Genomic DNA, 25,372 nt, shown 5'->3' with positions numbered 1-25,372 from the left:
TGAAGAAGCCTGACTTTAGAAGAACTGGATTGTTTGGAGTCTCGCCCAGTGTCCACGTATCTTAACTCAAGCCTCACCAAGCAAAACAATCTTTGGGACATGCAACCGTCCATGAAAATGCTACCTCTGAAGAAGGCGGAGCCTCGAGTTGAGACACAATTGGAGACAGTATAGAAGAAATGGACATAGTTCTCTGGTTTGAAAAGTGAGGCCGACTCCAATAGTCTATGGGGAAATTAGCTTCTAATTCTATTCTTATTTTTCCAACTTATTCCATAGAATGTGGTGGAAACGTGAGTTAATCGTGATTAAGTATGACAGATATGAGTTTTGTTTCATCAGAGCCTGGTTAAAAGGCTGGATCTGGGTTTTATACGATCTATGGACACAACAAATAACATCTATTTATCTAAACAACCGAAGGTGAATTTCAAAGGCATTAGTGTTTGTGAGACCACTGTACAGCATCGGGGGGGGGGAGAAATAAGTCGGTCCGAGTTGATTTCTGCAGGAGCGGGGGACAGAAAGCGGGGTTTAAACTTCATTAAAAAGCAACAGCTTTATCCCGGTGTGCAAACGCGCTCTCTGACTCAACTGTGAGTGTGTGCAGAACAGAGCAGGTGTAAAATGTTGACCTAATTATGATCAAAATTCAAATCATTAAAAAAGTAAAGTAACAAAAAGAAAAAAAAAGAATCTACACAAGAGGCACAAAGTGGAGCAAACTAATGAGGAAGCAGAACTGATCGAGGACATAAAGAGACACACGTGTCCACACCTGACGAGATCTATGTTTGACAAACGGGTCCCAATCTGCAGGGGAAGGAAGGAAGAGCAGCTCGAGTTGTCGTCGACCCGTTAGCCCCTCCCACCCTCTAATCCGACAGACACGCCCACGCGCGCCACGTGTCAACCCACATCGTAAAAACACGACACCTGGAGCGTGAGCACGAGTCCGTCTCCATCGTCCAGTGAGTGTCGGTCGGGAAGAAAAAAAACAAAACAAAAAAACACACAAGACTTTAAAAAAAAAAAAATTACAACAATGATAAAACAGTTATTATAAGATCAATGCAGGATATTGCCCCATTGTTTTCATTTGACAGAATGTCTAACTCAGAGCCCCGCCCCCTTCTCACACACTCACACACACACACACACACACATAACCACTTGTGTGAATACACGTCATGTGTGTTCAATGGTCTCTGCCCTCTGACTGTAAATATTAGTGTCGTTCCAGCAGGTCACTGTGCTAAATGTTACAGGACTTTGTCACATTTCTTTCTTTCTCTCTCTCTCTCTCTCTCTCTCTCTACGCGTGACGTTATCGCTCCTGCGAGAGCGAACTGAGAGGAAGAAAAAGCAAAGCTTTGACGACATAAAGATCATCCACAGCGCTCCTCTTCCACCTCCTGCAACACTTCTGTCAAACTGTCGCCGTCTCGCGTACGATCACATCTTTTGTCTCATCATGCGTTTATCATTTTAACCGTGGTTTTTTCCTGTAGCGATTAAGCACTAAAAAGCCTCGTTATGCTTAAAAAATAAAAGTCTAAAAAAAAAAAGTCCCGTTTCAGTCCTGAAGGCGAGTCACACTTTTTTTTTTTTTATTGGTATCTGTCAATCATGGCGTGGGAGGGCTATCAATATTACAAAGGTCCAATATGTGTTAAGGCTGCAATAATAAGACGATTTCGGACAATCAATCAGTTTTAAATATTTTCTGGTTTCTCTGCTCCAGGAAACAAAGAGATGATCATTCATGGACAAAACAATTTGAAAAGCAGACTCATTACAATTATGTTGATTGCAGCCCTAAAATATACTGATAGTTTAAGCACGGGTGCAGACACTTTGAGACACAACACATTAACTGCTATTAAATGTTTTTTTTACCTCAGACATGTGACTTTTATTCTGTATATAAATAGTTTTAAAACCATAAATTGGCTCCTTCAACTTTCACTAAGGACTAAAGTCAATATTTAACCATCTAGTTATTGCGATAGTGGCCGATTTTAAACGGGTTTTTTTTTAATTGAGATTTTGGCCACGCGGCGCAGCTCTACGACTCGAGGACAGAGCGTGGTTTTTTTTGTTTTTAAATTGTAGCGACGGCGTCATTGCATACTGTGTCAACAAAAAGACGCGAGTAGCTGTGGTTCCAGTTTGAGAGGAAAAAAAAAAAAAACTACTAAGAAAACAAATCTGCTTCATAGAAAGAATTCTTAGTCACAAACTCGGAGGCTAAAGGGGGAAATAAGACGGTTCTGTTCCTGCTGAATAGTGGGATCAGTCAGAGGAACGAGCTGAACGCGGGAACTCTCTCGTACACGAGGCTACAGCTAAAGTCTGTACAGCTGGTTCGATTCCGCGTGAGGGTCCTGTCGTCCAAAAAATCACTTTTACTGTAAATGGCAAAAACGATGAGTCACTGTTAGCAGTGAGCACGTCACGCTGTGTACAGAGCTGTGTTTGTGTGTGTGTGTGTGTGTGGGGTTGAGAAGTCGATTGATAAGCTAAAAAGTCTGGGGCTGGGAATGGACACTAGGGGGAGCTGGAGGAATAAAAGGCCTCTGCGTACTTTCCGCGCTCCGAGTCCGCGGAGAGTCGGGCGCGCGCATGTTTAAGCGTACATGCTAACAGTTCTATACATAATAAAATGACGGTTCCCGGTGATGTGGAGTTTCACACGTGCATAAACTGATCTTCTACTCTATTCTAGTCTATTCCACAGAAACGTCCAACCTGGCGGTGCGCGTTGTCGACACGCACCGTCTCTGCGCAGTCACATTCATTTATTTATTTACTTATTTTTTTTAAAACGCATGACTATCGCGGATGTGGACAGATGACATTTACATCAGGTGGACCTCTACGGACTCGTGGACGAGGAAAGTATGATTCGGTCTTTAAGGTGAAATCTGCAAAAATAGACACAGTGAGGGAAAACGAGTTTGACCAAAAGGCTTCCTCACCCCATCCCACTATGCCTTGCGTGTGTGTGTGTGTGTGTGCTCGCATGTGTGAGTGTGTGTACGTATGTAAGTATGTATGTATGTGCGTGTGGTATCTGGAAAATCTTCCTCTGCCTTCACTCCACTCTGAATCAATATCAATCTTCTACCGTCTCTGTTTTCTGTCTGTTCTCCTGGCAGAAAGTTGAAGTTGCCTCAGTGTCTGGTTTTGTCGCTCCCTCACTCACTCACCGCTCGTCTTCTTCTTCTTCTCTCTGGGATTTGATGAGCGTTACAGGCCCAAATTAACCCTCACAAACTTCCAATTCTCTCCTCTGATCTAAACGCACGTCAACAGTCCAAGTCCTCCGTTTGCCTCAGCCGACCGGGCAGAGAGGAGGGGTCAGAGAGCTGGGTGTGGGTTACAGGGTTGTCATGGTGGAATGGTGGGGGTGTGGGAATGGCAGAGATGAAGGTGGTGATGGTGGTCGTGGGAGGTGGGGAGGGGGGGTGACACAGAAGGAGAAGAATGGTAGATGTCAGGTGTGGAGATGGTGGAGGTGGAGGGTGGGGTCCTTTAACAGCAGCCCCCTCCGGACTGCCTGACGGGAGTGCTCTCGATTTTTAGGTTGGGTTTGTCGCTGCCGGCGGTGGCCCCGGGGCCCATGCGCTTCTTGATCTCTGCGGCCATGGTCATGAAAGCCTGCTCTACATTAGTGGCGTTCTTGGCACTCGTCTCCAGGAAGGGGATGGCCAAAGAGTCGGCAAACTCCTGCCAGGAGAAGGAGAGAGGACATGGGGTTTTAAGAACTTCAATGACACGGCTGTGGTGTCGTCTACCAAAACATGCAAGCGGAAGTCGTTTATCACTGTCGAACCGCAATCTCCCTTTTCAAATGTAAGTGTTGGTTTAGTCCTTAAAGTGACAGAACATTCACATTTTGTTTCAACATCACTTTAAGCGAAATTTGAGTTAAAAATCAAAATATACTGCCTACAACAGAGGTCTCAAACTCAGCCCTGCCAATCAAATACATGCGGCCTGCCATGTAATAACAAGGTTATGAGGTATTCTGTATGTTTTTTTTTTCATTAATAGATTAATTTTGCATCATAAATGCGTTTATATTGTGAACTATTTATCGTTCCATATAACAAACACTTATTTTGGAATTATGTGAAATATCATCATAAAAGGCCCCTTACTGTCCAAACTAAGACCACTGACCTAGAAGCATCCGACTGTCTGAAGTAGTTACAGCGTGGTCCAGCAAAAGAAAATAACTGCTAATTTCTTACAAAATATCTCATGACCCTTCTTCAGTCTTCGGGAATGAATGAGTTACACCACATGATCAGTTGTTGCACTCAAATGCATCCAAACTCTTACAGTGTTTGCACAGTCCACAATTTCTGCTGCTTGAAAATTGTCTAAAATGTTCAAAAGTCTGGCCACGTTGATACTTTTCCATTGACATTTTCCCCCCCGCAAACACACATACCTTCGCTGTTGTGTAGTCCACCACTTTCTTGGTGGTCAGGTCACACTTGTTGCCCACCAGGAGCTTGTTGACATTTTCGCTGGCGTAACGGTCGATTTCCTGAAGCCACTGCTTGACGTTGTTATAGGACTCCTGCGTGGTGGGAACAAGGGCAGGCGTGAGCGCGGCGACCACAACAAACAGCAAGATGTGAACATTTGGTCATCACAGCCTTGAATATCTGTTTTTTTTTTTTTTTTTTTTTTTTTAAATTACACTAATGTGTTCTACCTTTTTTTCTAATTCTATCATAAAATAAGTCCACATACGTAGCCAACATTGACATTGGTCACATGACTATGGTGGTACACGTCTCTCTTCATAACCTGGGAGATTTTTTGACATCCTATGCACTGATTTTGAACAGTATCCACACAATACCAATAGTGAACAATATAAACTGTTGTCTCTGTAACTTATCAGTCAAAGTTAAAAGAAGCTCATTTGCTTTAAAGTCACCTACTGTGTGGTCAGGCTCAGCTCGCATGTTGACTCTCTTCTATTAAAAGAACCCAAGGTTTGTAGGTATTTTTAATGTTTGCTCTAATTGTCAAACCCAGCCTGTCGTGCCCCACGGTGACTAATAACAAGCCATTCAATCCAATCTATTTTGAAAGAGCAAATGACCCAACTGTCACGTGACCGACTGACCAATGACGCAACGCCTCGGCCACACTGGACATGTGACGCAGCGTTGCTGATCTGCTGAGTCTCACATGTTTGCTGTTATGGTGCTGCTCACATTTCACATGCCTTTGAATGCTATGGCCATGCTAAACGCTAGGACAACGGGGTCGACAAGTCTGTTTGTCTGGCTGCGCAACGGGCAACTCACCTGATCCGTCACATCGTATACGACTATGATGCCGTGGGCTCCACGGTAGTAACTGGAGGTGATGGTGCGGAACCTCTCCTGACCTGCAGTGTCCCACTGAAAGAGAGAGGAGTGGTTAGACATCTGTTCATCACAGGGAACCATGAAATCAAACCCCGTGTTCTACAGTAACGTGCAGTGGAAAACTGTGCTTTCCTGTCCAGTACCAATATGATAACCTAGAGTGTCTTAAAGCAATGGTTCCCAACCTGGGGTATCATGGAGGGGATTTTTGTCTGCTCTGAGGTTATTAAAATTATATTTGTGCATAGAAAATCCCAATTATTCACTCCTTTGGATCATCAGAACTTGGTATCAACTAAATTTACTGAACTTCTTTGACCAAACAATTTTTTTGGATTTTATCGAAGCCGATATACACTGAGAATAGCAACTAAAATCTACAACTGCTGCTTATGTTGCACATAAACGTTTGTAATTATTCACTTTACTGTTTTGGTGCCTGTGCGTGGACAGGGGTTCGGATTGGAGTGGGGGTCTTGGACATAAAAGGTCTGGGAACCACTGTTTTTAAACCCCTAAACTGATGAAAACATTTGTGCTGAGACATTCCTCACTTAGCCACACTGCGGCAATACATGGCTCCCTTTGAGTGGAACAATCCAAAATTAAATTAAATTAAATTGAAGGCTCTTTCAAAGAGGCAGAAGCATATAGCTATAGATGTTTGTTTTTCTTTGCCTGATTGCACTTAATATTGATTTTGTTGAAAATTTGCTAATAATGTGACTGTGCCATGTCTCTTGCAAGGGAATATTTAATTTTAGTTTTATTCGTGATGAAATAAGAAGTAATGATATATGCAATATAATAAATATTCTGCTCTCGTAAAGCTGAAATAAACAGCCCATATTTCGGCAGACTGTGCTTAGTGAAGCGTTTTTGTAAAATGTGGTGGTTTTCCTTTTGAATAGTATGGGAATTATGAGTCACTTTTTCTGATGTCTGGTCCAGTGAATCACATGGAGTCATTTCTGAGGTTAAATCAAATATATGTTGCATAACAACTTCTAATTCCTGCAGGATTAGAAATTTAAAAAGTAGTTAATCTGGAATTTAGTAGGAACTTTTTGAAGGGTACAGGAAAACCCCCATTACTTCATTTAGACCTTTGTCCCTGAAGTTCAAACGTTCCTAAAAGGGTTCCTCGGGACATGACTTTAGTAGTGTTTGTACTACTGTTTGTATTTCTTTTAAGGATATTTTGGGTCTTTTTGTAAGAGGTCAGAGTGAGCAGAAAAGGAGGAGAGAGTGTACACTTTTTATATAACGTATGTGAAATATCAAAGCCGGTGAATAGAGTTCTAAACACGTGGAAAACCATATAACACCAAACATTACAGGTTGTCAGGAGCTGCAGGTCACAGGTTTATTACATTAAATAAAAAATTAAAAAAGAACACCAGGTGCGTTGATGATGATGATGATGATAAAATAACAACAGGAAACCACAGGTGGACTGAGTTCAGGGAGCTTTTTTTTTTATGTGTGAATAAAACAGCAGCTTAACAAACAATAATGTCGAATGAGAGAATGAGAGAAGTGAAGGCATTTTTCCCTCAACTTAAACTGGATCCAATTACTGATTGGTCCGAATGTGTCGTGTCGGAGCCAAAGAGAAGTTTGCATGTGCATGTATTGAAGCATGTGAAAAACCAGCCCGACCTGTGAGACTGAAATCCTAATTGAGGTCAGGTTTGGTTATGTTTATTAGGTCATATAGCATATTTGTATTTTTAATTTCATATTTTTGCATGTGCTGACATGACATTTACGACAGAGGCCAACAAAAAAACAAATCGTCATAATTTGAATGTTTTTCATGAACTTGACAGGATGCAAAAACTACAAATCTGTCAAAACCACAGCGTCCAAATTAGAAGATTAACAACAATTTAGTCGGTATTTATGGGCGTATATACTTACAATCTGCAGTTTGATGGTTTTGCCGTCCAGCTCAATGGTGCGGATCTTGAAGTCCACGCCGATGGTGCTGATGTAGCTCTCCGTGTAGGTGTCATCCTGTGAGACGAGCGGGGGAGGAAAAGGAACGGGATCAGGGCGAGTTAAAACCACGGAGGACGGATCAGCCGCGAGCAACAAGTGGAACATGTGTGAAAAGTGTGCGACTACTCACTGCGAAACGCAGCAGAAGACACGACTTCCCTACTCCAGAGTCTCCGATGAGGAGGAGCTTGAACAGATAATCACTGGGAAAACAAAACAGCAAAGGTCAAAAGGGGGCAGACATTTTAAAAACTCACTGCAAGTCTTCTCGACACAAACCAGGCTGAAACCTAAACAATACACATGTTTCACAGTCAACTATGGCATTCTAATTAGTGTGTGTGGGATTTAGTCAAAATAAACAGTGTGTGACCTGGTAACAAAGGAAGAGCAGTGCAGTCGGGACTTGGGAGGCTCACTCATGCGATTGCTATAGTTATGGACAACAATGCTGCTCTGTGGCTTCAAAACATATCCAATATTTGTAGAATGTACTGTATTTAGTAAGTATTTTGTGGGATTAGTTAAGAATAAAAACAAATTAAAGAGGGCAGGGGTAGTTAGGCGCCAGTAGGGACACCGATGGAGATGTTGTTTTTATGTTGTGTGCGAAAAACATGGCAGATACCAAGTAAACTATATTTTCTATATTGTTCTGGAGAGAGAATAACACAAGTGTATAAGAGTCTCACTGTCGCATAGTGAGAGAAAAGCTCACAGAGAACTAATATAAATACTAATAGTGACCCCTTTTAACACCACAATGGCAAGTTTACTTCAAAACGTTGTCCAGTTCACCTTTAAGAGACTCCAAAGCCTCAGGTTTAGTGTTTGTCAACTGGTTTGAGACAACGCAAATTAAATGTATTCATTAATTACAGGTTGTCTGGACTTAGCGGTTAGCTCGGCCGTGTTTAAACACTTCAGAGAACAACAGATATGCCTGTTTTTGTGACATTGCATGAGGGTCAAAAAGATAAGGTGACATTAGCGGGGGAAATTTGTGGCATCACATCAGCAGACTTTTTAAAAAAAAAATATTAAATAGTAAGAAAGTATTACAAAAACAAAGATATTAAATATATATTTTGTTTAATAATTAAAATAAATGTGATTTTTTTTGGTTTTCCTGCTTCATATAACAAAGAAATGCTTAAAAAGTATTAGCTTTGGTTTGAACCATCATCATTTTGAGGATGGGGAAAACTGTTAAACAGATTTACATAAGTTACTTCACTGACGTGTATGTGTTGCACAGTTAAGTGGATAAGCATGTGATACAGAGCACATGGTCGACAGAGAGCAGCACTGGTTAGACAGTATCATGCTCATTTAGGGTTTTATTCAAAAGAAACATCAATGTTGCAACTATAATAATCAACATTTTCAATAAATCTATGGAGTCGTTTCTGCTTTGTCTCCTTCTGAGAGACAAAATGAAAATGGATTTTTTTTTTTTTTTAAAAAGGGAGGAAACTATTTCACTTTCACTTGTACCTTATGACCCTGTGACATCACATATCATATTATAGACTATGCCCAAGAGCGGGAGGCAATTACGGTGATGCTAATTACCACGCAGCAGTTTCTGGTGCCTCATATAAGTCTGGTATAATAAACAATGGGAGAGTAAGCAGCTGATTTGTGCCCTAAGGCAGCTCCAGCAGGTTAATCTGGCCCTGGAATGAGAGCTGGCTTTCAGGCCTTTGTCTTATTAAGCAAGCCTATACCTGACGCCTATACCCTCACTTGGGTAAGACAGTGATAGACATTTTCCACAATTTTCGCACATGTTATATTATATTAACTGTGTAAAATAAAGCGAAATGATTTCACAATCAAATCTAACATTTTGCCATGTCAGACTTTGTTGCTTGTTAGTACAGATTCTTCCCAAAGACCCAGAAGTAAACCTCTCCCACTCGCCACAAGATCCACTGACTGAAAGGAAAACAACCTCACAAGGAATGTCATACATGGCACAGGCCGCTCCAGAGAATTAGCCAATGCTCCGCCGCTATTCTTGTGTCAAAGGAAACTGAGACTTGACGTGTATCACAAGCAGACACTCGATCACCTGACATTATGTCACTAATGCTGGAAGCAGCAGCAGCAGAGGAGGAGGCAGTGTTGCAATCAGCCCAGTTCTCATTTCAACATGTCTTACAGTGGTGTAAAAACTGAGGGTCTGATCAGACAACAGGTCATACAGAGAGCAGCTTTAGTGGCTGTAACTGTGTTGTAAAATTAAACATTGACAATTACAAAGATTAAAACTTCACTAGAAATCGCAAATGTTTAGCTTTTCAAGAACTTTTATGTTTTCGGGCATGTGGATGAGGAACCACAGCATGTACAGAAACAACAACTAAATACTGAGACTATGTGAATCAATTATTATTCAATAATAATGACAATTATTTTCATAATTGATTAATCTGTCAACAACGTTCTCCATTAATTGAGTACTTGTTTCAGTCCGTAAAATGTCAGAAAATGCTGATCGGTGTTTACCTAACCTGGAAACGGTGATGCTCTCGAATGTCTCGTAAACTATTCAATTATTAATGATTTCTTTGTTATACGGAGCAAATAATCCAGTTGAAAGAGGCAGTTGAAAAATCAGAAAGATTGGATTATACTATTAAAAAGGGTTAGTCGCTTTTCAAAATAGTTGTCAATTAATGTAATCAATTCATCGTTACAGCCCTAATGAGTATGGTTAATGAATGCAAATAGGTCATAAATCCTTAGCAACATTGACTGGCTAACAGGTTAATAATCGACTACTATATTACTCACTAACTTATTTGACCATTTGGAGAGGTTTTCTATTAAATAAATAAACTTGAGTTTTATAATTTCAGCTGCTTGAATGTAAATATCCCTTTGTTTCTCTCCCCTTCTATGACCGTAAACTTCTAATTTGCAAGGCAACTTATCAATGAATCCATAAAATAATGGATTATGAAAGTAAAATCATTAGATGCAGCCCTAGTCCATTCATAACAGCACTGCTAAAATACTCAGTTAGGAAGGGGCTTTCCAACAACAAAAGCTGTAGATGTAAGATCTTAATTATATTGTAGTCCAGAGACATCCTTCATCACATGATGCGTTAGAGAAGAACCAAGACCAATCTGTGTGCTTAATAATTACTAAACTGGTCTATAAAGGATTAGCAAATTACTTCTAAATCTATTAGTTACACCTTCATAAAAAAGCAGTACAGGACCCCGGTGGATAATCGCCTCAGATCCAGTGTAATCACTATGTCTACGATGATACAGTGCAGAGAGGCAGGGCTGTAATAAGTCCTATTTAAGCAGAGAGAAGTTCATACAGCATGTGTAAACACACAGGTAAACAAAGATTATCTGCCAAGGGAGTGGGGTGTTAGCTAAGCTGGTCAGACAGGGTTAAAATGTGGATTCGGAAGAAAAGGCCTCAGTGGTCGGTTACAGCAGGACACTCGCTGCTGCTTTTCACCACCAACAGAGGGATTCAGTGACAGACGGGTGGGTGTCCTTTAACTTCAGCCGTCAAACATCTGCTAACTTGCCGTATCATCTGACCTCAGCCCCAACGTGCTCTGCAACGGAGACAAGCTAAGCTAGACATGGAAGCGGATGTTTACACTGAAGCTAATTTAAATATTTCGGTTTTTTAAAATATGCCTCCACGAAAATGGCCAGTGACCACATTTCAACATGGCACCAACCACAGCTGTACACACTTAGTGTTGGCTAATCTATAAATCATGCAAATAGTCAACTCTGTGTTCATGAGTAAAGTTGGAGCTAACACGCTACATGTTGGTAGATAAACTGTGTCTGATGTAGGCATAAGAAAGTAATAAAATTCACAACTATCCTGACCAAAATATCACAATATTATCACAATAGTATCTCAATAATTGTAAAAACCTGCTTTTAACTCTAAAACTACATACATTATGTCTGTCTTCATATAGTTCATAAACTAAAAACATAAGTAGCACATTAGTTCGATTTTTAAAGATATTTTACAGATAAATAGGTGCAGATTTAGCAATGTTATGAAAAACACTGCATTAATTGTATGTTAGTTCAAATCCCCCACACAAATTAAGATGTTTCAGGGGACAGAGCTTTGGGGAGAAAACAGACAAGAATGACTGGAAGGGTCGATTTATTAAAATCGAGAATGTGTGACTGTAAAAACAACAGGCTTGCCTGTATATCAAGGTTAAAGGTCAACCATCTCACATACGTCACTTTATGTTCTCTTATTGTTCGAGCAAACCTAAACGTTCCCATTTTGATATTTGGAGTTAAAACTGTGTTGACGCTCAATGTGGGCGATTTTCCTGGGTCCACACACACATGCTAGATCATTTGTTCGACAACGCAGTGAAAGGGTCGCTTGTCAGAGCCAACACACCAAGACACAAGCGAACAGCTGGTGTTTAGCATTTTCCGAACATTTACAGATAGAGTAACAAATTTACTTAAGTTACTTAATATTAGCATAAAAAGGTGTGCAAATTTGATGTTCGACAAAACAAACAACAAAAAACACGCATGTTTTGAGGGGCGGAGCTTTGGCAAGACAACCGACAGTAAGGCTCCCCCTTGTGGCACAAAATAAAACACTAGGACTTCATGTAGGCCAGATGAACAACATTTTCAAGTAAATCACATGAAATATTTACATGTGATTCATATTATCTCCATTATAGACTTTGCACACGATCACCTTAATATTAGTGGATTTTTTTAAATAATGATACGCGATAAATTCGATATTTAAAAACAACAGGCTGGCCTGTATATCGAGGTTATAGGTCAACCATCTCACATATGTCACTCGACTACTTCGTGTTCTCTTATTGTTCGAGCAAAGCTAAACGTTCCCATTTCGTTATTTGAGAGTTAAAACGGTGTCGTGGACGCTTTTTCCGGTTACACACACACATATACGGTGGATCGTTCGTTTGTTCGTTCGTTCGTCGATGCCGTGAAAAGGTCGCTTGTCAGCGCCGACACACCGAGGCACGAGCGAGCAATCAGCTGACGTCTCGTGAAAACACGTCCGCGAGTGACACATTAAAGAAGAAGCTGTCCGCGCCCTGTTTCACGGCCAGCTAGCTAGCTAATGTTTGCCAATAACGACAGAGCAATTAAGCTAACACTGTTTGGACAGGGTTACGCCATTAACCGCAAACATTTTAAATATGCTTCCACAACACATCGGAAATGGCGTCGCAACGAAGCGTTTGGATGTAGAAAAAAAACTCACTATTCGGGATTCATGGTTTCACTCCGGTTGTGTGTTTTTTTTCTGACTGTCGGTGACTCGACTCTTCCTTCCTACTCCGGCAAAAAAACGAGAAAATACTTGAATGTCCGGGTATCCGAGGCACTTAAGATGACTGTTGAACCGTCGGTGTTGCCGTTTCCTGCTCGTTCCTCTGTATTCGACCTTTACAGTTTCATAAATCCTCGATTTCCAGCGAACATATCCCAGCTTGGTCCGGTTAGCTTGGTGTATTTCAGTGCCTTTTTTCTCTGCTTCTCTGTGGCCGTTGCTTACGAGGGGCTCAAGATGGCCGCGCAGGTGCGGTAGTGACGTGGGGTGACGTGGCACTACAGAGGCACGTTCAGGAAAAGCGATTTATCGTGGACATTTACGCTAAATGTCAATATTACACGTATGAATCTCGCTGTGTACTTCGAACATGAAAGGCAGCGCTTTAAATGAAGACGTAAACATATTGATTGTGTATGGTAAATGTCATATAAAAGTGTTAAGTTCTCAAAAGAATGATATTCTCCCAAAAGTATCTACTTTTTTATAACCCCCCCTTATAATATATTAGGTTACATTTATTATATATATTAAATATCACATTGTGTTTTAATTTCAATTGCCAAATGGAATTATTATATTCAGTTAATATATAATCAGTTATGGGTTTTAATTAAGTACTTCATTTTTCAAACTTAACATTGTCTGGAGATGAGTGTTTTTCTTGTTTTAAGAAAAAAGTACTTAGGGTAGGTCAAATAAGCTTGAGCTTCAGCCTACGACTTGTTGGTGTATTTCTTTATGTGCAGAATGCTGCTATTTAATGTATAAGAATGTGTGTTTAATATGTGCCAACACAAATGTATCTGCATTATTTATTTGCGTATACATGTGGCCGAAATACATTTGATATCCCTGTTCTATACCTTACTGTGGTGCCTATGTACTATACATTGTTTTCTTATTTTCTTCTTCCTTTATCTGAACTTTACACTGCAACGTGTCGATTTTCCCCAGTGTGAGATCAATAAAGTCCCCCAGTTTCATCGGGTTTCAAGGTGATTTCCTTTTTTAAAAAAAGTACCATCCTACATTTTTCCTTCTCGTGTTGTATTTTAGCGTTTGTTCATCTTAATTCTTTTCAATAAAGTTATACAAAAAAGGTTCAGACTAAACGTCAACACGTAGCATAAACCGGATCCCCCTCTTGTGAAAACGTAAACCACGTAACTTTATGATCGTGAGAGTAAAACCGAATGTACGTCTTGATTTTTAGCTGAAGTCGCACTGACTTTAATCACAAGTGCTCGACTTAAATGTCGGTTAAGCGATTTCACAATTCGATTTCCGGTTGCGCCACACGGTGCGTTTAGGGACGAACACATTTCGACGGAGAAACGACACTCCGACATATCACCGGGCTGAATTCATGTTGTTCTTGGCTTAATTTTGAGAATGAGATAATAGAAAATTTACTTTTGTAATCTTTTTGTGCATGAAATCTCATTTTGTAGTTTTATTGACAACGTGACACGCTCTGAAACCTCAAATGTCACATAAGTGATGGGAAAAAACGAGCACGACAGTGGACATTGAACGCATCTTCCAATAAAATGAAAAGCACTGCAATACTGGTATTTGTAGTTTATTATGAAATGTAAAAATAATGAATACATAAAATATAATTTATACATATAAAAATAGAAAATATAAAACATTAATACACACTTACTTCTGTTTGGGTAGTTTGGGTTCTAAAGACATTTTTGTGAATGAAGGATCTGTGAAGACGGCATTAGTTTAAGCGTTTACATTAGCAATGGTCATGAACCAACTGCAGTTCCATGTCATATTAAGATTGAAAAAACAGAAACAAACCAACATGTAAAAAAGGCAACCACTTACTGGCAGTTTAACAAATATTTAAATCATAAATGCCTATAATCAATATCACAATTACAATTTTCTGACTAATCGTCCACAAACAAAGCCAGGAAAGAGACAGGAAAACAATGGCTGACATAACACTGCAAAAATGTGTCTCGCACGGTATTTTTCATTGGTCAATATAACAGCAAGAATTCTGGAATTTGGTCTGAAAACATTTTGAAATATATACATGATAAAATATAATATGATTTTATTATCTATAAAAATTAACAAATAACCTCAAGAAAGAAAGGCAGGGTTTGAAATCAAAGTAGATTAGTAAATAAATGAACATTAGTCCAAAAATGTTCAAATTGCTCACTCCCTACACCAAAGTCTATAGAGAAAATCAGCGATTTTACATGACTGCACAAAGGAGTTGCTAATCCACTGCCGCTTTCATTAGTCAGTTCAAATGTGGTACTTTGTGACTTCTGTGTTTGAAATTCTTCAATTGGATTTACCTAAGTGACACAAACCTGCCAAATGAGGCAGCAGCAGACCAGCAGTGCTAGTGTCTCCGCCAGCTAAAATCACGGATTTTCTCTATGGAGTTTGGTGCAGGGAGAAACTTCAGTTTCCAGGCAGAAAAGGCCATCCAGCAGCAAGAAAGTATATATATCACAGTTCATCTTTTTCTTCAGTGATTGAGTGAGTATGTCGCAAGTATCCGTCCTCTTCCTCCGCACCGTCATCTCTGGCTGCTACAGCAGCCACAGGTGAAGGCAGGTAGACATTTTCACATCTTCCTCCAGAGTCTGCCTGTGGCTCCAGATAGACGACAGCAGCAGCAGCAGCAGCAGCAGCCGCCTCCAGGCCCTGGTTGATGTAGCTGGCCTCCTGGCTGGCCTCCAGGACCGGCAGCTCAGACAGAAGACCTTTCAGTGTCTCGCCCAGTTCTGCGAAGCCAGGCCTCCGGTCGGGCTCCTTTTCCCAGCAGCTCGTCATGGCTTCATAACTGTGTTTGGTGTGAGATGAGGCAGGAGATAGAGTTAGGATGTGTACATAGTGTAACTATAAAGGAATAACCCCTGTTTCCCCATATGCCCTGTCTGTCTGTCACTCTGTGTTGTATTGTTGTCCTGTGCAGATCCTGAATCCTTTATTAGGAACTAGTGTTGCTCTGAAGGAAAACATGGCTGCCAACGATTACAACAAGTCATAAAAACATGTTTTAGCCACTTGACAGGAGGTGAAAGGACACTATGACTATGCAGGATGTCATTTGTACGAGACATAAAGAAGAGACGGACTGATTTTGTGGCTCCGCCCACTAACATAAGATTAAAGAAGCTCACAGTTTGTGGTCACACTCCTTAGGAGGTTTTAGCCTGTGTCCAGACAGCAGCACGTCCAGCAGCTCGTGGTTGCTGACTCCAGGATAAGGAGTCCTGCCCCGGGACACGATCTCCCACATGGTGACCCCGAACGACCACTGAGAGGACCAGGTATTTATATTTACTCTCAAGGCAGACAATGAACACATCGTTTATTGCTGTGCGACAGAACTCACCACGTCACTCTTGGTCGTGTACACAGACTCAGACAGACTCTCCATCGACATCCACTTCACTGGAACACGAACGGTCACTTTCTGGCGATAGTAATTACTGCTGTAGATTTTCTTTGACAAGCCAAAGTCGGCCACGTACACTCTGAGGTCGTCACCCAACCTGTGGATTCAAGACATGGGATCAGAGGAAACAAGGAACTGTCCATCCATCTGTATATCTATATGTGTGTGCATATACATTCATACACCCCCCCATCTATATATATATATATATTCGTATATATATATTTACCCATTCACACACCCCATATATATGCATATATGTATATATATATAAAAAATTTATATATATTCATCCAACAATTCATTCTTCCATCCATACACCCCTATCTATATTCTTAATATATTCATCCATCGATCCATCCAACCCTCCCCCATATATATATATATATATATATATATACGTCCATCCTTACACACACACACACACACACACATGCAGCTTCCTTGCAAAATAAAAGTCATGGGTGAATACCAATAGCCGAGGACAGAGACACAGTCACATGTGAACAAGGACGCCTTGATTTCATGACCCCCCCCCCCTCTTCTCCCCCCTCCTCTGTCTGTGCTGTCGCCCTCTCAGTGTCTCCCTCTGGTGGACTCACATGCAGTTGCGTGCAGCCAGGTCTCTGTGCAGGAAGCCCTGAGAGCTCAGATAGTTCATCCCTGCTGCGATGTCGATCATGAAGCGCAGGAGACTCTGATGAGGCACAAACTGCAGGAGAGGTCAGAGACATGTGTGTGTGAGTCACTCATTTAAAGATGGTGAGCACAAAAGTGTGTAATGAAGTGATGAAGTGTGCGAGAGCATCTTATAAAGTGTCCTCAAGTTTGATGACATTATTATCATCCTTTAAATTCCTGTAAACATTAAACTGCACGTTCTGGGGTGAGTTCGCACATTTCTACGATCTTCAAGTCTTTAAAATGACTTCAGAAAAATTACATAAATCTCAAAATAAGTGGTTGTCACAAAAAAATGACTTAATATGTCATAGTACTGAGCCATAATACTAAAAATGACTTCATAACTCAAAATAATGACATTTCAAGCTCAAAATAATGACTTAATATATCAAAAATAATGACTATATCTTACAATAATGACATTTAATATAAATAATGACTTAACATCTATAATATGATCATGGTTTTAAACTTAAAACTATTTCAAAACAATGACATATCATAAATATTATTGTAATTGAGAAATTAGACATGGTCTGCCTTTGACTGAAAAATCCCCCGATGTTATTTCTCATAATTATGTTTCAAAACAGTGACTTTATATATCAAAAATAATGTCTAGAGGCATTGTACTACCTCAAATAAATTTTTTTTTTCCATGTTTGCACGGTTATTTGAGAGAATAACCAACACTAAAAGCACAACAACAAGGTGATAATAGTTATAATAAACTGGATTATACATACACATATATATGTATAAATATATACATATATGTATATATATATATCTGCACTGTATACATGCATGCAGTGACTGTGTCTCACCATAGGAATGTCACCGTAGCGCGTCGCGACGAGGAAGCGGCGCAGGTCCCCGTGTTTCATGTAGGGTAGCAAGACCAGAGGAACCAGCAGGGGGCAGTCCTCCTCTCTTTGTAAAGTCACTCCTGTGTAACAAAATATAGTATATGTCTTTCATGTGGTCCCAGCTAATGTAGTTCACAAAGATAACTGTAGGTGGCAGCACCTAGGCACACGAAAAAAAATCATCCAGTGTATCTCCAACGCTCCCTTATTTCAATTTTCACGCCACTACCTTTTTAAAACGATGAAATGCTGTACACTGTGCCATCCAGTGGTTAACATGTGTAACTGCAAAAACGAACGTTTTTTAGTGCTGCAAAATATGTGACAACGAATCAAACTGATCAAAAAAGGGTCGGTTTCTTTGTTCTTCATTAGTAAAGAGACAATAAACAGTAGCTTACCGATTAGTCTGAGCACATTTTCGTGATGAAAGTTCCTCATGATCTCGGCCTCTCTCAGGACCTCATGCAGGTCCCCCTGGCAGTGGATGCCAACTAAGCACGGCAGAGACATTTGACCACAGTAAGACAAGGACGGTGGAGTATGTGGATAACAAGTGCGGGCTGTTGTGCGCGTGCAAACCTTTCATGGTCTTCACGGCGACCTTCATGTCTTCACCTTCCTGTGGAGTATAAAGGCCTTCATAGACTAAACCAAACTGTCCTGTAGAAGAAGGTAAGAAGACTCAGCCCATTTATCACAAGAAAAATGTGAGGGCAAATCTGAACACGTGTGTCATGAAGCCAAAAGCCAGAATGACTGAGAAGAAATCAGACACCAACCTTTGCCGAGCTCCTTCCCCAGGGTCAGCTTGTTTCTATCCACCAGAACCTCCTTCAGATTGGCCAACAGGCTTCCACCAAGCCCCTCCAACACGTGGGCCGCCTCCTCCACCCCTGAAACGTAGAAGTAAAGCAACGGATTCACTTTCCAGACATAACTACATGAGGAATAACCCACGCAGTGTCATTAAACTCAGGCTTCACTGGCAATATTTCATCCAAGGCCAGTTATCTCAGAGTACGTTGAATGGCATGTGATTTGTTGAAAAGTGCTATATAAATACATTCTTGGCTGAGTCAATGATCGAGCTGGTGTCTTTTGAAGGTCAGGTATGAATGAAAATGAAATATTGACCCTTACCATCAGTCTGCTGAGCTGTGGCCTCCTCCACCTGTGGACGTCGGTAGGAATGTTCAGCAGTCACTGGCACAAGCTCTAGGTCTTCGTCTGAGCTGTGACACAATGACAATTTTCATTTTATTACTAAAAGTAAAACAGAAGAAGCAGGTATTTATGTGTTGAATTTGCCATAAATCCACACTGAAATGAACTGAGTTGTGAAATTGCATCTTGGTTATTCCTGGGATTAATGAGGTGTTCTTTTCAAAGAATGCAACTGTTTTTTCATTCCTTTCTCCGAACATATTTCCTCCGCCCTCCTACCATGTGTACTCAGGAGTGTGTGTTGAAATAAATAACAAACCAGTGGGTCCAGTTTGTGGTGATACTCTCACAGTGTTACTACAGGAGGAAACATGCAGCTGAATAGGATGACTTACAAGCACAAATGCACCTTCAGAGGAGTTTGTCCAGGAACCAACTTTCAACAAATGCAAATGTGATGAATCACACTGACGTAACATAGATTTGAACCATTATAGGTCAAAGAAGCAGAGGTTGAAGATGCTTTTACCGCAGTCTGGTGTGCTTTTGGCGCCGGGCACACACCGCAATGGAGATTACAACCATGAGCAGAATGCTACCCAATAAAACACCGACTGTCAGCCAAAGGAAGGGGCGTTTGTCGTGCACACGAGCTGGTGATAGTTTCTCCTCTGAGATGTTTAATCCTGGACCCACAGTGATCACCACGATGGGACGTTTCCCTGTAAGAAACAAAAATATTCACTTTAAAAATGCTTGTACTAGTGATGGTCTCAAAGTGTCAAAGCAGCGTTTATTCATATTTTAAATAAAGAATAGATGAAAAGATAACGTGTAATTATAAACCCAAAGTGAACTACCAAACTCTTTCTTCTTGTACTGTTTGAGCAAAAACACGTAATCCTGATTTGATTGACTAATGCCTGTGCTGGAGTATTTGCATAACATGATTTGTTTGGCTGGCACATGTGCACAAGTATGGGTATGTTCAACCATGAACCTCTCTTCTAGTCTGGCTTCAGAACTCACCATAGCATGGTTTTTGCTCTAATCAAAATCACCAATGACCTCTTCATAGCCGCTGATTTTGCCAAAATAAAAATTCTTATCCTCCATCTAAATCTTCCACATCTTCTCTCTCAACCACTGATCAAAAATACTTTGGCTCCACTCATAGCTCTTCAAAAAAAAACCTATGGAGGCCATAGCTCCATCCAATCCCCAGTGAACCAAGGTGAACCCCAAGGCTCTGTGCTTGGACCCCTCTCCTTTTCAGCATCTACAGTGCTTGGTCAATTAATCTGCCCACACCGTTTCTATTCTATAATAAGAGGAAGAGGAATTGGGCTCATAACCGGAAGGTCGTTGGTTCAAGACACCAAATGCCCAGTTGCTCCCCCGGGTGCAGACAAGTGTTGCCCACTGCTCCTGCACCCAGCTTGTGCGTAATAAAATGACTAATTCTAACATGTTCACCGCTATGCCGAAGACACACAGCTTTATCTCATCGCCAAACATTGTATTCAAATCTCCCCGTGAGTTCTTGTCTACTATAAACATAAAATAAAAATCTGGATGTCATCAAATTAACTCCTCGTTGTGATCGTCCTCTTCCTGTAGTTGGCTGCTCCAAACACTTTTAATAACCTAATCTGCATATAATTATTTTCTGTCCTTGGTTAATTTTTAAACCAACTCCATAATGTAGCCTTGAATACCCTGAAAGGCAGTTTATTAGCCTACATTATTATTATTATTATCAAGAAAGACCGCAGTAGCTAAATTGTACCTACATTTATGAATGGTTAAAGTGGCAGTAGATGCTTGCTGCGCCCCCTGCAGGCTGGATATATCATTCCAAGCTTGCACAGACAGTCTGTAGTCATGGTGTGGGTTTACTCCTATGATGCTGACCGATGTGCTGGTCAGCTCTGATGAATCTGGCAGGAAATCAACGCGGTCCCCACACAACTGCCACCGACTGCCAGTCTCTGCTGCCTCCTCACACTTAACGTGATATGTCAGTTCCTGTCTGCCTCCCCAGTCAAGAGGAGGCTCCCACAACATGATCAGCGCGGAGTCGTTGTGATGCTGCGCCGTCAGATTCACAGGGGCAGAGGGTGGCTCTGCAGAGAACATGATGGGGAAACAAAAAACTGGCTTTTTAGCAAAACTCAAATCAGTCAAAACACGCAAGTATACAGGTAGAAAGTTGACAACAAAGTATTGTATTTAGTTTAAAAATCGTAGACTGCATATACAGATGGACATAGTCTTCTGGTTTTAAAAGAAGAGGACAAAAAAGTGGGATGGAAGTAGCAGGTTACATTACATTACATTGGTTGCTTTCGTCGAATCATGCAACCAGAAGTCTACATCTGTTTTCCATACACAGCCTATGTTTACAATAGATGCATAAAACTGTATGATATACAGTATACGACAACTGAAATGGACACTGATAAAGCCAAAGCTTCCTTTACATTAAAGGTAAACATACATACCCTTGTAATTTAGGGGATTCCACTAAATAACCTCAGATTTTCTCCCACAGTCCAAAAACATGCAGATTTGGGGATTAGGTAAATTGGACACTCTAGATTGACCATAGATGTGAGTGTGAGTGTGAATGGTTGTTTTGTCTTTATATGTGGTCCTGTGAGTGAAACCTCATGTGGAAAAAAAATAAGACAATTAACAAAAGAAAAAAGTATTTTGTGAAACTACCATTAGAGGGGTTGTATTTCTAAATCCATATGGGGCTTTAAAGCTGGGGTAGGCAGGATACAAACATTCCCATGAATTCCCACAGTCCCCTTGGGCAGTTTGTAGTTGGATTTCAAATTGGGTCCTTTGCACTGAAAGGATGCAGAACAGCCAGCAGGAGGCACCCTTTCTCTCTGAACTGCACTGTGATCAGTTATTATGGAATTACTACCACTGCTTTAATGTCAGTTAGGTTTCCATTATGACAAACATGTTGTTTCCCAGTAAATAATCAGTGTCTTACTGGTACAGCCGACGTCAGCAGGTTCAGTCGGCAGGCGGCTGAATCCTGGCACGCATTCACACCTTTCTGATCCTTCTCTGTGTGTCCTGGTGTTGGCTGGGCAAACCTGGCATCCTGCACTGTCATTGGCTGTTGCTGGTTTGAAGTAGCCCATCCCGCACGCTGGTGGAATAGAAAAAGGAAAAAGAAAAAATCATTGACTCGCAGTGATACTGTTTCTCAGCTGTGGCAGAAATACACAGAGAGAGAAAAGGATCGGATCATGGAAAAGAGGATGTGAAAGGCATGAGTCGCGAAGCACGAGGAAAAGACGCGTTCCTGGAACTCCACTGTCTGCATGAAGACATGAGCATTAGAGATGGATGTGTTGGGTTGTAGATGAGTGGGTGAGTGTACGTACAGTATGTATGGGACTTATTTCCCATTGGATGAACATAATATAGTTATTTTAGACTGAGAATTCCAAAGGTGTGAATAACAATTTCATTCGTTTAGATTCATCTTTGCAGCAAGAAGACCCGGGTTCCCAACCTGGTCGGAACGAGGGCCTTTCTGCACTCTCCATACCTTGACAGGTGTCGCCCCTGACTTGATGCCCAGGTTCACAGGAACATCCCCCGTCCACTGGCTTCCACGCTCCCTCCAGGGTACACTCACTAACCGGCGGAGATACCTCCACAGCCCCAACCACACAGGAACCGGTCAGCAGGCCAGAGCCGGCTGCTGAGCTTCCAAACGAGGCCAGGTGGGCCACAGTGTCAGGACACCTCCTGTAGTACAGTCTCATGGAAGATATGAACACACAAGTGCCTGAGTAGGAGAAGCCGAGCTGTAAGCCTTTGTGTGTGACTGAGCCCAGGCTCAGACCCTGGCGCTGCTTGAAATATCTGGATAATTGGTGCTGAGGGACTGTGGCAGCAAATGGCTCCGAGTTGTGGAACTCCAGAGGTGTCCAGCTACTCTGAAACCTTGTGAGCGGGGTGTCTCTGTCAAAAAGATGAATTCCCAGAGGGCTCTGCGGACCGGAGGGCTCTTCCTCTTGGGCAAAGGTGATATCCAACAGTATATTGTGAGCGTCTTTGCGCTCAATCCACGGACTCAGAGCCGTTCTCGTCACTGTTTGTCGACAAGCCTGGAGCACGGGCACCGTACCCTCTGCGTCAAGTCTCAGATTCACCTCATTCCACTGCAGTGACAACAAATAAGCACAATTAGTGGAAAGTCACATGATAATAATAATAATGGTACATATATTTTTTATAAATAAATAACTTAGATATCTAGGTCAAAAATAGCTAGCTAGCAAGACAGACATCGTTAGATAGATAGATAGATAGATAGATAGATAGATAGATAGAAATCAAAACATTAAGAAAAAAACAGATATCTAGATTAAAAATAGCTAGCTATATTGTCTAGCTAGCTACCTAGCTAGCTAGTATCACATACATACAGTATCTGAACATACACATATATGAACATTTCTTTTTCAGTTAGTTTATTTGTTGTTATTATTTTATTTAACCCATTGATATAACTAAAAGAGGCTAAAATGTCAAAAGAGGCAGGTCGTTTTATTTAAAGAAGCTATTGTTTGAGTTTAGCTACAGCACATCATTTTTGCACAATTTGTAACAGTAAGTTATGGGGTTATTTATTTTTATTTATTTTATTTTCAATTGTTGAGAACAATTTTTTCTCATTTGCTATGTTGTGTGCACTCTACATTGTTGGTGTGTGTGTTCAGTGTGTTATTGAGTAGAGGCTTATATCACATTAGTATGGTGCAACTTTGTGTCGCGATCAATTTTTTTTTTTTTAAATGAAAAGTTAAACGCTGTAAAAACGTTTTAAATTAAATGAATTACAAAAGAAAAAGCAGTGGATCACACACAAATACGCTTTAGGCTACTACGGACGGGTGAATGATACATCACTGAATCCTGCTTGCCACCCCTGCACGACTCAGTGACAGACAGACAGATAGAAATCAAAACATTAAGAAAAAAAACTTAGATATCTAGATTAAAAAATATTGTCTAGCTGGGAAGACATACATAGATAGATAGATAGATAGATAGATAGATAGATAGATAGATAGATGGATAGAAATCAACCAAAACAATGTTATGAGACTTATCTACTAAATAATAACATGTCACTCAGTAAGCCAAAGTTACCTCTAAACGTGGGTCAAACGTCCACTTCACGGTAGACTGTCGGTCAAAACGGAAAATCTCCACTGAGTAGCGGGGAAAAGAGAAAGAGAAAGTGGACACTGTTAATCCTAAAACCAATCTCCACGCCTGTGTAAGTGCATGACAAAATAGTTTCAGCTAACTGATAAACTAATCTCCTTTAACACTGTTTACAGTATTATATAGCTGGAAACTACTCTTTGAAACTACTTTTTTTATTCTAAAAATGACTGTTAAACAGATTCCTATTCACCATTACAGTGTAGTACAGTACAGATAGAACTATTGCATGGTTCGTCCTGACACAACTTTCATTAACTTCACTGACGTGTGTAGATTTTTGTAAAAACTCACCCTCTTCAACTCGAGCATCACAGCGAATGTCCCACGTCCACATCCACAGTGTCCACAATAAAACGCGGCCGTTACACACAGACATGTCTCACTCTTGCCTTCTAATCCTCGCTTCTCTGACCTGTCACTTAACCCTCAAGTGTCCCTGTCTGTTTTTTTTTTTCACATTCGACTACTCACAGCAGTGACGCACGGGAACCGCTGACACAAGAACTTCTCCTCAACGGCGTCCACACAGAGACGTTTGGGCTCAAACTGCGGGATTTACATGCCTCATGGATGTCTGGCCCTAATATTTCAAAATAAAATTTGGGACCTACTTATAAATGTTTCTTCTTCTCATTTTTAGGTCAAATTCTGTCATCACAATTGTTGGGACTGAGCAAGAGTTGACCTGTGTGAGGACGTCGCGGGCCGGATTTGACCCCGCGGCCTTACAAAAAAAAGAAGAAATAGGTGCATCTTTTTCCACACCAACCACCTTCTGACCTCTTGCCTGCAAATTATGTTTTCTGGACGGATCCAATAGCTGCTTGTAGTTAAACCGTCTTCAAATGACTTCAGAACTTTTGTTTATTCAATTTTGTCACACATTTGGTGTTACAGGTCAAAAATGACCTCCATGTGAAATGAATGGGTAAGACTATCTTACAGTAGCTGAGACTAAAATGTGATGACTGTGTTGTCATGATAAACTGGTGAAGTCACTTCAGAATAATAATCTCATCCTGAAGAAAAACCTTCCAGTCCAGTATTGGGCAACATTATCTCGCTTCCTCTTTTCTTTTATTAGAAATGTTGAGAAATTAGGCTTTCAATGGAAAAATATATATATTAAAAAAAAGAGGAATCTACTGTATTTACAGCGAGAAATAACTCCCCTCACTGCAAAC

General features: G+C 40.8%; 2 protein-coding genes across 2 annotated transcripts; both read right to left on the bottom strand.

Moving 5' to 3' along the window:
* Positions 1–1,011: 1,011 nt before the first annotated feature.
* On the bottom strand, positions 1,012–13,015 carry rab1ba (zRAB1B, member RAS oncogene family a). The gene is made up of 6 exons (XM_058624410.1): positions 12,684–13,015; positions 7,534–7,606; positions 7,323–7,418; positions 5,337–5,432; positions 4,463–4,594; positions 1,012–3,732 (listed from the first exon to the last, which is right to left on the bottom strand). Exons 1-6 carry the CDS (start codon positions 12,695–12,697, stop codon positions 3,538–3,540), a joined length of 606 nt encoding a protein of 201 aa, XP_058480393.1. The 5' UTR covers positions 12,698–13,015; the 3' UTR covers positions 1,012–3,537.
* A 1,306-nt stretch (positions 13,016–14,321) lies between these two features.
* si:ch73-40a2.1 (tyrosine-protein kinase receptor TYRO3) lies at positions 14,322–24,996 on the bottom strand. Its single transcript, XM_058623797.1, has 15 exons — positions 24,480–24,996; positions 24,108–24,169; positions 22,495–23,113; positions 21,928–22,089; positions 20,711–21,043; positions 19,447–19,639; positions 18,894–18,985; positions 18,533–18,646; positions 18,333–18,413; positions 18,152–18,244; positions 17,709–17,830; positions 16,800–16,909; positions 16,135–16,294; positions 15,920–16,056; positions 14,322–15,579 (listed from the first exon to the last, which is right to left on the bottom strand). The coding sequence occupies exons 1-15, from the start codon at positions 24,562–24,564 to the stop codon at positions 15,243–15,245; spliced, it is 2,700 nt and encodes an 899-aa protein (XP_058479780.1). The 5' UTR covers positions 24,565–24,996; the 3' UTR covers positions 14,322–15,242.
* Positions 24,997–25,372: the final 376 nt, after the last annotated feature.

This window comes from Solea solea, chromosome 3 (assembly GCF_958295425.1).
Source record: "Solea solea chromosome 3, fSolSol10.1, whole genome shotgun sequence".
In the NCBI taxonomy this organism is placed as follows: domain Eukaryota; kingdom Metazoa; phylum Chordata; class Actinopteri; order Pleuronectiformes; family Soleidae; genus Solea; species Solea solea.
The sequence above is the reverse complement of the archived record's forward strand: the minus strand, read 5'-3'. Positions and strand labels throughout refer to the sequence as shown.